Below are 13,035 nucleotides of genomic sequence, written 5' to 3'. Positions count from 1 at the left end.
TTAGAAACCAATTAAAAAGTAAAAAGAAGATCTTTTCGTGCTGTTTCCAACGATATACAATACTCGAAAAGTCAATTTTTGGACTTGGTCCGCTCGGCCTCTTACCCATTTAAATGAGAATGTGACATGTACTCAGGTGAAGCAGGGACTCAGTTGAAGCTAAATTGGTACCCTCCTGATCTTGCTTATAACTCCTTTGGAAAATCTGCACAGGACTATGAAATTCATCCAACTGACTGATGTGATCCCGCTGGTATCCGGGAATCCGAAATCCACAGCTACCACATTTCATGGCCAAAAATTTCACACCCACACTTTCCCTCACAATCTGGAACCGGTTCTTTAAATTCCTCGTGTGTTCTGTCTGGAAGAAAACACATTTTAAATTTGCACCGAAAATTACTGAGTAAATAAAAACCTCGCGAAGTGTCGAAGTCTGGAGGTTGATACCAGTGGATGACCAATTGACCATTGTACCCGGGGTACTTTAACTACTTCTTACCATTGTACCGGGGTGAGAATGAAAGACGATGTTCTGTGCGCCATCTGCGACCAATCGTCACGCGATGTCAACAACCAATTTCTCATGGAAGACCAGAGTGATTCCGACAACGATTCCATCGAGAGCATCACGTCCAAATCCCTCTCCAACATCTCCAAGAGAAAATTCGTCAACTTCGATGTGGGATTCGCCAACTTTGAAGAGAACGCCACCAAGGAAGGGTCGCAGAACGTTAAATTCACAGATCCTTCCAGACCGTCTCACAAAGATCCTTCAAGACCGCTACATTCTTCAGTTGGAGAGAAGTCACTTATAGATCGTGAGTTCAAACAGAACAAGGACCTTCTGTTCAACCTGAGCAACAGCGCCATCTCTAGGAACCGTCCAGGACTCATGTACACTCAAATGCATGCCATCGTGAAGTTTCAAGTTTAACCTTGATTTTGCGTGTTAAACTAGTGTCGGAATGTATTAATTGAAATCGGACTAACACTTTGAGGCTTTTAGGCTTCCAGATAATACCTAACTCTAGTAACAGTTATCTCCGATAACAGAAAAAGGACGCACTTTTTATCTAGACGCAGATTTGGTTCTCTAATCCGTGACAGTTGCAGTTGATTCTCAGTTTCGGCACTAGAGTGCAGCAGGATAGAGTATCCAACTCATTGAAAACTTTACACAGCTGATCAGATAAATTCACTACAGCTGATAAGGGACGCACTTTTTATTCAGAGATACTCACAATTTGTTCTCTTATCAAGCTTGCCACGCAGTAACAACTGCTGTTAGTTCCTAATTTCAACACGAGAGTTCAGTAGTGGTCGAGTAAAGGTATCTGAGTCGTACATTCCTACCTAGGTACCTACCTACTTATCATTATGGTGAATACCTACCACAGATATTAACCTCTCCTAGTCTGATTCGGCCGGGAAAATCCAGCAGCAACCGATTGTCTAAATGGTCACCCTTCCGGATACCAACCTCACTCAACTTTGATTCAGTGACCCATTAGAAACTGATGTATTTAACGTGCTATCGCCGCTGGCACGGACGAGTTAATTTGACACTTCCTCCAGAACTCAAAAAAAAAAGAAGAAGAAGAAGAAGACGAAGGAATTTTAATTGTGCTGAGCATAAATGCTTGTCACAAATGTCGTTCCTCGCTTAATACACTACGCTAAATTTTATGACTTGACTTGGACTCGAACCACCAACCTCCAGATTCAGAGTCCGCCGTGCTAACCACTACATCACTGAGGTTGGTTTTAACCAGAACTCAAAACCTTCACATTGGATTTTTAAATACAAACAAAACATTTTGAAACATAAATAAAAACACCTATGAATAAAATTATAATTGGGGGAAATTTTTCGACCTCTCATTAGGAGCGTTTTTAATTTATTTGGTGTTTCAATAAAAGTAAAAGAAACAAAAATATTAATTTATTTGTTGTTTTAATAAAAGAAACAAAACTAGTTGGTGTTCGAAAACAAATTAAGGAACGCCAAAGTCCCGAACATAGACAAATGGGATTAAACGCTGAAACCTCGGGCCATGGAGTAATGAGCTTGGAAATTGATTGATGTGGACATCCTGCGAACAAAGGAAGTGGAGAAGTTTGGGAGAAATATAAATCTTCTCTCCAACACTTTTTACAAGCGAAGAATTTAAATCTTTGCTTAAAAAGGATGCCCATATTAAAATTCCTTTTGGGCGACTGCGCTGGGAGAGAGTGGGAATTTGGAGAATGTGTGAGCAAGACAATCTTTGGTCTTTATCTATGTTTCGTACGTGCATTATGTACTTAACGTATTTATATACTTTTAGTCTCTAGCTATGTATTTATATGTACCTAGGTATGTTTAGCATCTATCAATGTACTTGAGATTAAGAAAGACTCGAGACTCTCGAGAGAAATAGGATGGAGAAGGGAGGAGGCATTGGGAGGGTATGGAGGGGTAGGATAAAGGAGGGTAACACCGACCCCAAATAAGAGTGGGAAAAGTTGCAGTGAAAGAAGAAGAAGAATGTACCTAAATCATCATCATGTTTATCACTCTTAGGATTGGTTTGTCGATCGCCACTCGTCTCTATTTGATGTTTTCGTCTTCATCTCCGTGTAAGAGCTGCTCCCGGAGTACTTCACAACTTGATCGACGTAATTCAGTCGTGGTCTGCCTCTTCCTTGTCTTCCCTTCTATGACGGAAACCATATATTCGTTGTACCTAAAAATTAGGCTTGGTTTGTAGTTCACCACTCGTCTCTATTTGATGTTTTCGTCTTCATCTCCGTGTAAGAGCTGCTCCCGGAGTACTTCACAATTTGATCGATGTAATTCAGTCGTGGTCTGCCTCTTCCTTGTCTTCCCTTCTATGATGGAAACCATATATTCCTTGTACCTAAAAACGGCCCTTCTATCTGCATGTTAGGAGAGCCTAAAGCACGCAACTCTAACACCAAATAAATAATGCCTTAAAACAATATTAACCTAGGTATCTAAGAAAACAGTTTGAATTGGTAAATACGAAATAAAATAATTTTTAAACCACGTTGTAATTTATTGGTTCACACTAACATAACGTGTCTTGAGAGATGAATATTTAAAACGAGGTTTAGTCAGAAACAATAATATTTGAAATGATACAAATGATAATGAATGTATTTGTGTAAAGTTAAACGTAGAAGTACAAATGTTAGATTACCCGCGAGGCCCAAACTTCTTTTTATAGCGGGTGGTACCTTGTTTCTCTTTGTAGGAGCTGATTTGAAATTCCCGATCTAAGCTAGGGCTAATGGCGAATGACAAAAGTAAAAGGAGGAGGAGGGGGAGGAGAAGAAGAAGAAGAACCAAAAACAGGAACCCATTTTTTCAGGATGTGAACCAAAAACCTAATTTGGGAGGACGAACGTTGGTGTGATTTTCAATATTATGAATAGGAGCTGATTTGAAATTCCCGATCTAAGCTAGGGCTAATGGCGAATGACAAAAGTAAAAGGAGGAGGAGGAGGAGGGGGGGGGAGGATGAAGAGGAGGAGGAGGAGGAGAAGAAGAAGAAGAACCAAAAACAGGAACCCATTTTTTCAGGATGCGAACCAAAAACCTAATTTGGGAGGACGAACGTTGGTGTGATTTTCAATATTATGAACATAGCTTTTGTCTGAAGAACCAAAAACAGGAACCCATTTTTTCAGGATGTGAACCAAAAACCTAATTTGGGAGGACGAACGTTGGTGTGATTTTCAATATTATGAACCTATAGCTTTCGTCTGTAGAGAGAGAGAGAGAGAGAGAGAGAGAGAGAGAGAGAGAGGGAAAGAGAGAGAAGAAAAGCAAGAGAAATAGAGGAAGGGGGAGAGCAGGGCGTATTGTTTTCAAATGCATACTTAAGTAGTATAAATAATCGAATCATTTTTTTTTTCCATGTTGGAAAATGCTAATGTTCGACCATTAATGAAATAATTATACACTCCTACTTGTGTCTCTAATTTTATTAAACACTTGAACATATTTAACATTAACATGTCTATTAAACCAATTTTTATGTTCTGTATTAAAGAGGTTTTTACTGCCTCTTTTCCAAGCTAGATTCTTTTCCCAATCGAATATTGGACGAGGGAGACTTATAGGAATCAGAAAATTTAGATCTGGAATTGATATAGAGATAGAGGTGGTTATGGTTGGGTTGGATCGATATCTATAATCTATGATCTTTCACACAAAAGTGATTATTGTTTATTTAACACCACAACAAGTAAAATTTTACAGGAGGGGGTTATTTATCCTTTAACACGAGAATTTTATTGGGTACTTTGGAGATAATTGGGTTCTGAAGGAAATAAGACAAGACGATGAAAATAATGGAAAAAGATTAGCTTTTATGAGGTTTCTTTGTACATTCTAACATGGTGTATTTTTACACTGTGTTTGTCTATATGGGGTATTTTGTATGCTGTAACCAACAACATGACTGTTGTATCAGCAATATAAAAGAGTGTCATTGAAGCAATAGAAAATCATGAGTAAATATAGGGAAAAATGGTGTGTTTTAACAAGTCTGTCTGAGTAGTATGCTGTCATTCTGTTTGGGCAGCTCATCAATAAAATTCTATTGATTGTTTACTCTAATTACTCTCTATTAAATGGAATGATAAGTTCCATCAGAAGTATCAATAAATTTTGATACATCATGTCGCTAACGATCCAGCTTTCTAAGTTATTTTCTCAATAGAAAGCACTCTACAAGGTCCAGAACTCACCTGAAAAAACCCTCTTTAGGCACAGCTTTTACTTAAAATTTGGGGTTCACCAGCCTGTTATTCCTTTTTAACTTCCTTATCCTACAGAAGGGAAAGAAATTCCATTTCCTACCTTTTAAAGGAAAAATATCCCTTTCAAAAGGAAACATTGGCACCAAGTTCCGTCAGATCAAAACAACATCCCTAATCTCCTTCTAAACACAATAATCAGCCTGGAAACCATCCATCTTTTGCCGTGATATCTCAACTTGTTAAAACCAACAAAAAACCAAATATAAATCCCTACGACACATGTGTCCACAGAGAATGCACCCAACCAAACAAGTTAAGATGTAAAAGACCAGATAAAAATGTGAAAGATTAAAATGGATAATCAAACAAACATTGAAAACATAATCAAAATGATAAATATATTAGAAGGAAAGGTGTGGAGGCAGAGAAAAAGAATAATAGACTGTAGGATGAAATAAAAAATATATATAAAGGTACACAAAGATAAAAATCACAAATTAGATATAAATATACATCTAAATTAAACGTTTTGTATTATTATTTAAATGATAACATCAATTATACAGGATGGGTCATGCTTTCTTCACTGACTCATACAATATACATCTAAATTAAACGTTTTGTATTATTATTTAAATGATAACATCAATTATACAGGATGGGTCATGCTTTCTTCACTGACTCATACGATGACACAAGTTACAGTTCTTACTCATGTTTTGTTGTTGTTGTTGTTGTTGTTGTAGCAGCGGCAGCGGACTACTGTTCCTCTCCACACTCCCTCTCTGTCATGAACTCCAGGAAGGAGGCAACCTGGGTTGGACTTGTCCAGAGATCAAGTGGTGTTAGGCTGGTGGGGTTTGCCGGGCAGTTGAAAAGATAGTTGGTGTCATGTGGGGCTCTGTGGACACTCATCTTTGATGTTAGGGTCGAGTCTGGATACGAGTTCTTACTCATTCACCTGTATATGTTTGTTGTTGTTGTTGTTGTTGTTGTTGTTGTTGTTGTTGTTGTTGTTGTAGCAGCGGCAGCGGACTACTGTTCCTCTCCACACTCCCTCTCTGTCTTGAACTCCAGGAAGGAGACAACCTGGGTTGGACTTGTCCAGAGATCAAGTGGTGTTAGGCTGGTAGGGTTTGCCGGGCAGTTGAAAAGATGGTTGGTGTCAATGGGGCTCTGGGGGCTCAGTGGACACTCATCTTTGATGTTAGGGTCGAGTCTGGATACGAGTTCTTACTCATCAACCTGTACACCACTTCAATCCAGCTCATTATAGGGATTTGAGGTTAAGCGCCATCGAGCGTGGCAATTATCCCGAATACTCACGTGCACAAATCAAAATTGTCCTCAATTCCAACTTCCTTTGCTGATATCACATTCCTTGTCAATCAGAAAATATCTATACAAACAAAATCATAAATAATAACTACATTTTAACGCCTTGATTGACACAGTGGCTGATTAACTCTTGTGTTTTTTTTAATAAAGAAAAAATAACCAAGACTAGAAATTAGAAATAATGATGAACACATACCTACCTGAGGTTGTACGATATGCGAAAGTCCACAACGGTGTCAGAGAGACGCCAATAATTGATCTGGAAGTAACCAAGTAACAAACTTACCGATGCAATCAGAAAAGGCTTTCCAAATCCCGGAACAAAGAGGTATTGAGGTGTGTCCAAACATAGTCCATCAGCCGTCGATCGACGAGGTGAATCTACATATGTTGTCGAGGCAGTGTGGACGGTTCAGTCGACATCGATCGAAGGCCCGGTCGACTATGTTTGGACACACCTTTAGAGGTTGACTGAAATCCAAAGAGTTTCTCTCGTGGTTGGTATCCGGATGTGGTATCCGGTGACCCTCTGGACAATAGCGTGCTGCTGGCTTTTTTCCGGCGTCACTCAGGCTGGTTGAGGGTGATGTGAGGAGGCGGGTAGCTTATCGCCGAATGGAGGGTAAAACGACCTGAAACCTTTGGCAGTTAAACAATGACAAACCCATCAACACCAGAATAAACGTGCTGGACATTAGCCACCCCGTATGCGTATAAATTGTATACCTACCTAATAATACAAGGAAAGAAATTAATGTCCTCTTTAAGCGAGAAGATGGAGAAGAGCTCGAAGAAAACGATTAAATTAGTTGGTCGTTAAAGAGAGAGAGAGAATGTCCTCTTTAAGCGAGAAGATGGAGAAGAGCTCGAAGAAAACGATTAAATTAGTTGGTCGTTAAAGAGAGAGAGAGAAAAAAAAAATCTGGTGTGAACATCACACGACTTTCTATTACATTTGCGGAATATTACATACGTATTTGCGGTATTTGAGATATTTTGTATATGTACCACCTTTTCCCTTTTAAACCTGTAGAAGCAGTAGAAGTACTTACATCCGTACAGACCATGGGCTAAAAACCACGTTCTTTGGTATCAGGGGACTCCAAAAGGGATATTTCCACACATTTCCCGATTTTGAAAATCTGTCCTCTTTAAGCGAGAAGATGGAGAAGAGCTCGAAGAAAACGATTAAATTAGTTGGTCGTTAAAGAGAGAGAGAGAAAAAAAAAAAATCTGGTGTGAACATCACACGTCTTTCTATTACATTTGCGGAATATTACATACGTATTTGAGATATTTTGTATATGTACCACCTTTTCCCTTTTAAACCTGTAGAAGTACTTACATCCGTACAGACCATGGGCTAAAAACCACTTTCTTTGGAATCAGGGGACTCCAAAAGGGATATTTCCACACATTTCCCGATTTTGAAAATTTGGACCGATTGCAATACTTTCTCATTACTAGTAAAACTTTGCTATACTGTAATATTAAGTGTACTATACATATACTGTAATAGAAAGTAAAAAAGGTAAAGAGAGAAACATACTGTTAATATTTTTCTGAATGTAAAAAAAAAGACGTATTTATTTTGTTTTCTGTATTAAACACGTTTAGTATTCATGTTTTATGTTTAAACAATACCTAACCTAACACTAAATAACACTCCACACATAGTCGATGACCGTCGATCGAAGAGGAATCTATGTTGTCGAGGCAGTAGGGAAGACTTTAGTCGACACGACGGCCATCGATTATGTGTGGACACAGCTTTATAGTGATAATTGATAAACATCTGTTTCATTAGACTTTGTGGGTCTGTGTCCTAACAGGCCCATCCCATTCCGTAGTGTGTCCCTCATCTGAGCGAGAAAACCCACAATACTAATTTAATTTTCAACGTCGGATAATACCAATGTTTGAACCTAAACTACACAGCCTAACTATAATAATAAAGTACATTTTAAATCTATTTACCAATGTTTGAACCTAAACTATACAGAAATCACAGACCAACTTTAATATAATAATAAAGTTCGTTTCAAATCTTTGATATAATAACCTGAAGTGTTGAACCATGCGTAGGTTGTTTTGTAGGTTAGGAATCTCAACTGCCTCCTCTAGGTATTTAATGTCTTTTAAAACCAAACATTTAACCTAACCTAAGCGTATTCCAAAGCAAATAAACGTATTTAGTTCAGAGGGAACTTCTAACTTCTCAGATGAATGATATAAATTGTAAATTTAATTATTGGGTTGATACGAGCCTGAGTCTGATGATATATTGGTCATGAAGTTTAATATACCTGCGAGCGCAAACATTAACTCGTGTACATATCTGTTGTGTACATTTCATACGGAGGTATTTAAATTTAATATATTACATTAAATAATGATCAGAATGGAACTTTGGAGGCGCGCGGTGGGGCTTTGTCTCAACGCTTGCTCTAAACTCTAAAGAGTCTAAAGTTCTGAAAGTGGTTGGTTGTTGTTGTTGTTGTTGTTGTTGTTGTTGTTGTTGTTGTTGTTGTTGTTGTAGCGGCTTTAGCTATAGCCGAAAGATGATGACAGAATAGGGACTATATCTCTTTTATCAGCCGTACAACAGGGTGATGGTCTCTAGTCATGTTTAATTGGCTCGTCCTGAACTGCAGTCAACCACCGTGAGGACTTGTGCTTGTTATTTTCAAGCAGAGGATGGTTGGTTGTTATCAAAAGCTGAGAATTGACCATCAGGTCATTTTCCTCAACTTCTGAAAGTAAACTCAGTTTAATTCACATTTCATTGGTTGTTTTAGGTTTCTGTTTATCCGTACGGACTTGGTGAATTGGGATAACAATTTGGATTATTATGGACGTACCAAAAGGTCGAAGACAATCTGAAACCCTTTCAAGGAGAGGCTCAGGACAGAACACATTAAAGTCAATTTGTTGACGACGAGACCCAAAAAATCTCAACTTCTGAAAGTAAACTCAGTTTAATTCACATTGCATTGGTTGTTTTAGGTTTCTGTTTATCCGTACGGACTTGGTGAATTGGGGTAGCAATTTGGATTATTATGGACGTACCAAAAGGGCGAGGACAATCTGAAACCCTTTCAAGGGGAGGCTCAGGACAGAACACATTAAAGCCAATTTGTTGACGACGAGACCCAAAAAATTCTCGGCAAATGACCACAGCAGTCCAGACAAGAAGGGACTTATCTTCTTTGTTCTTTTATTCCTTCGCGCTCAGGCCAACTATCCTCCACCTGAAGAGCCCCATTTCCACTCATTAAGAATCCACCACTCTGAGAGTAAACATTCCTTGTTTGCATCCATTCTGCAATGCATGCATGCAAAAAGAAGGGACTTATCTTCTTTGTTCTTTTATTCCTTCGCGCTCAGGCCAACTATCCTCCACCTGAAGAGCCCCATTTCCACTCATTAACAATCCACCACTCTGAGAGTAAACATATCCAAGAGGACCTCGCTTCGTCCGCGGCATATTCAAGTGCCTTTTATTGTTCCTGATCCATTCAGGATAAAATCCGCCCCGGGCGGGAATCGAACCCGCGGCCTAGCGCTTACGAGGCAGACGCACTACCAACTAAGCTGACTAGGCTGGCAGAGATGAATGGGGCGATTGTAAGGGCTTTCGCCTCAATCCTCTAAGGCCAGCCATTCACTATCATTTAGACCTCAGAGGTAGATATACACCTGATCAGATCCGTCTGTCAGGTCTACCTGATACCTGATGAGCACACACACTATCAGGTCTACCTTGAAACCCACGGACAATGTACAGTCTTAGGTGGACCTGATAGTGAGTGGTCAACCTAAGACCGTCCATGGTCCTCGGGTTCCAAGATATTCAAAGCACCCCTGGTGGGCGATTGTAAGGGCTTTCGCCTCAATCCTCTAAGGCCAGCCATTCACTATCATTTAGACCTCAGAGGTAGATATACAGGTCTGTCTGATACCTGATGAGCACACACACTATTAGGTCTACCCTGAAACCCACGGACAGTGTACAGTCTTAGGTGGACCTGATAGTGAGTGGTCCACCTCAGACCGTCCATGGTCCTCGTGTTCCAAGATATTCAAAGCTCCTCGTTTCAAGCTTAGAGAAAGCAGCTCCCTCGCTCGCGGACTTGGCCTGTTCTCCTAATATGTGTATCGTTTGTATCGCCCTCTCTCTCTTCTTACTCTTGTGTTTGCGTGTTCGTAATTATAATAATTATTCAACTTAGCATTAATTAATGAATTTCGAAAACCATTCCGTTTGGACCAGTGTCGGAGAGGTTGGATACCAAGACCCTGAGTTCTTATATGATTGGAGGAAATGACACTGGTCAGGTGTTGAATATGTATGTGAAAGTAAAGAGGTTTGATAGAGGGAACTGTAACTGCTACGGTCCTCTCGTCCCGAAATCGAAGAGAAAAGGAAGACAGGATAGGGAAAAGCCGCAGCCGTTCCGAGAACGAACATCACCCCATCAGGATAAAATCCGCCCCGGGCGGAAATCGAACCCGCAGCCTAGCGCTTCCAAGGCAGACGCGCTACCAACCAAGCTAACTAGGGTGGCTAATTTACTCGATTCCCGTTTTCCTACTAAAAATAGTGCCCATAGTAACTAGTAGTTAGATTCATTCCGCATAATCCTCCACTGCCCATCTTCACGTAATAAAAAGCTAATTACAAATGTTAATTATGCATTTAAATTGTATTAAATTAGTTGTTCTCAAATAATTACATGTTTAATTACATTATTATTTCATTCTAATAAGTTTTTTTAGCCAACTACTTACGTTGGAGCTTTTTTTCATGATGTCTTTGAGACGAGGTACATTGTAAACAAGGAAATTTTATACCCATTCTACATTTTGTTGCTGAACTCGGGAGTTGTTCATCCAAGAGGTTTTACCAAAATGATATCTACTGGAACCCAAACTCCCAGTCATGGAGGTTCTTTTTTGGTTGAGTCCACAAATTAAGGTCAGGAAGAGTTACCTAACAAAGGTCCTCCCTAGGTCCTAATAAAAGTCTGCAGTCCTTTATAGGTCCTAGATTTGTTGAAGATCCGACTACCGCCTTTTTCACTGGTACATTTCTAGACCAGGAAAATTGGCAAGAAAGGACATACTATCTGGGGAGTAATTTAGAACAATCTAATTTCATCACTAAAAGGTTTGCTATGCCTTAAATGTCCCCTAAAATTCCCTGTACGCTTCATCGTTTTAGGATATTCCAGACCTTTTGGTGTCACCATTGAGGCTTGATCCTTCTGTTCTTGCACATTTCGAATTTTCATCTATGTTGCACAATATCCGTGGTAATCACCTTCGATTGCAAAGGAATATAAATGTGAAACTAGAGAGCAGCAGTGTCACTAGTTTTGGTGCTTATGCTTAAATCAATTTAGAATATTTCGTGCATTATAAGACCAAGTCGTAAACATAACAAAGAAGTCAACTTTCGAAGCTCAAAGTCTGCAGATTCACACAAAAGATGAGAAAAGATTTTTTTATGCAACATCTGCATACTGCAAGGCATAAAAATAAATATTTGCCATAAATGACACTTTGAAGGACGCTGGTATGATGGTAGTTCCCCCCTCTCTTGCCTTGTATCTTGGGTATAGATTGCAAATATTTAACTTTGTAAGACCATCACTTTGTATGTACTTTGATGGTCAACCCTTGGTTGGTGTTGGTGTCTGAGCTGTCGTCAGAAGACTCAGAAGGAACAAGTATCTTTGCATCTATGGGTTGATTGCTTGATTGACATGGTAAAGAGATGCAGAAGAGCTATTCAAATTGTGAACTATCCAAAGGGCTTTTTTAAGAACTATCTAAATTGTGGTATCTGAGAACTTGGGACTTTCAATGAATCCCTTAGTACAAAAAACTATTTCTCAAGTTAACCCTCAAGTTCCAAAGACACAGTCAATATTATGGCAATGGTCACAATTTCAGAGTAGACCATTACATTCTGTGAACCTTGCTCACTGAAAATTTCCCACAGCTACGTTTTCTAAAGGGTTAAAAAAGGGGGCCTATAACTGCAGTACTCTTATGGAAAGTTAATAAGATTTTTTTTCATATTTATTTAATATCACTTTAGCATCAATATGGCAAAGCGGTCATAAATAAAATAAATATCCCCAGACTCTGCCAGCGATCCAAGTACGACTCTTCTCACCCATAAAATCAAAACTGATACCTATTATGCAGAACACAATGAAACTGCAAGCTGCTTCCTTTGCGCTGGTCTTGATAGTGGGAGTTAGCAGTAGGATCACAAATAAGTTCACCCGCGGCGCGAAAATATCAGAGTTAGCAGAGGGATCAGGATCAGTAATAAGTTCACCCGCGGCGCGAAAATATCAGAGTTAGCAGAGGGATCAGGATCAGTAATAAGTTCACCCGCGGCGCGATCGGAACACCATCATCAACTACCAGATCAAGCACAACATCTTCGTCAAATCCTACGACTTCATCATGCTCCTCAGCACCATACTCCTCTTGAGCGGGAAAGCACTTCACTGCGTCATCCAAATTAACATCGCATTGCTTCCTCTGTACGAGATCGTCATCCATGTGATCCGATATATCATCGATCAGTTGGCGATGATTAGTGAAACCACTTGCCGTCAGGAGAAATGAGTGGTCAGTGATGTGTTTGCACGTATGATTGCCTTGTTTCGGTGCTCATACCGCTTTCTACATCGCGCTGACATTTCTGGATGGGTACTTCTTGTTCAGTAACAAATAGCGGAATAGTGTCTGTCTATACCTTCTTCTATGTATCGGTAGTGAGCATCATATACTGGAAATCGGGTATCTTCGTTGCTAGTCGCTAAAACAATAAAGACAGACGTGTAATAGTTCATAATTCGGGTATTTGCATTCTGATGTAGGTAGACTGTCACTTTGTCGCGT

The 13,035-nt window shown here is 39.5% G+C and overlaps 1 protein-coding gene across 1 annotated transcript in view; it reads left to right on the top strand.

Moving 5' to 3' along the window:
* The first annotated feature begins 249 nt into the window (after positions 1–249).
* Positions 250–13,035, top strand: part of LOC103514760 — a 22,414-nt gene continuing 9,628 nt past the window's right edge. The window contains exons 1-2 of the mRNA XM_008479663.2: positions 250–918; positions 12,531–12,752. Of these exons, the coding sequence (XP_008477885.2) occupies positions 521–918; positions 12,531–12,752 (620 nt within the window). The 5' untranslated portion in view covers positions 250–520. The remainder of the gene's footprint in view (positions 919–12,530; positions 12,753–13,035) is intronic.

The sequence above is a fragment of the Diaphorina citri genome, unplaced genomic scaffold (genome assembly GCF_000475195.1).
Source record: "Diaphorina citri unplaced genomic scaffold, Diaci psyllid genome assembly version 1.1 scaffold1220, whole genome shotgun sequence".
Lineage (NCBI taxonomy): Eukaryota > Metazoa > Arthropoda > Insecta > Hemiptera > Psyllidae > Diaphorina > Diaphorina citri.
Note: the sequence above shows the minus strand (reverse complement) of the source record. Positions and strands in the feature narration are given on the sequence as shown.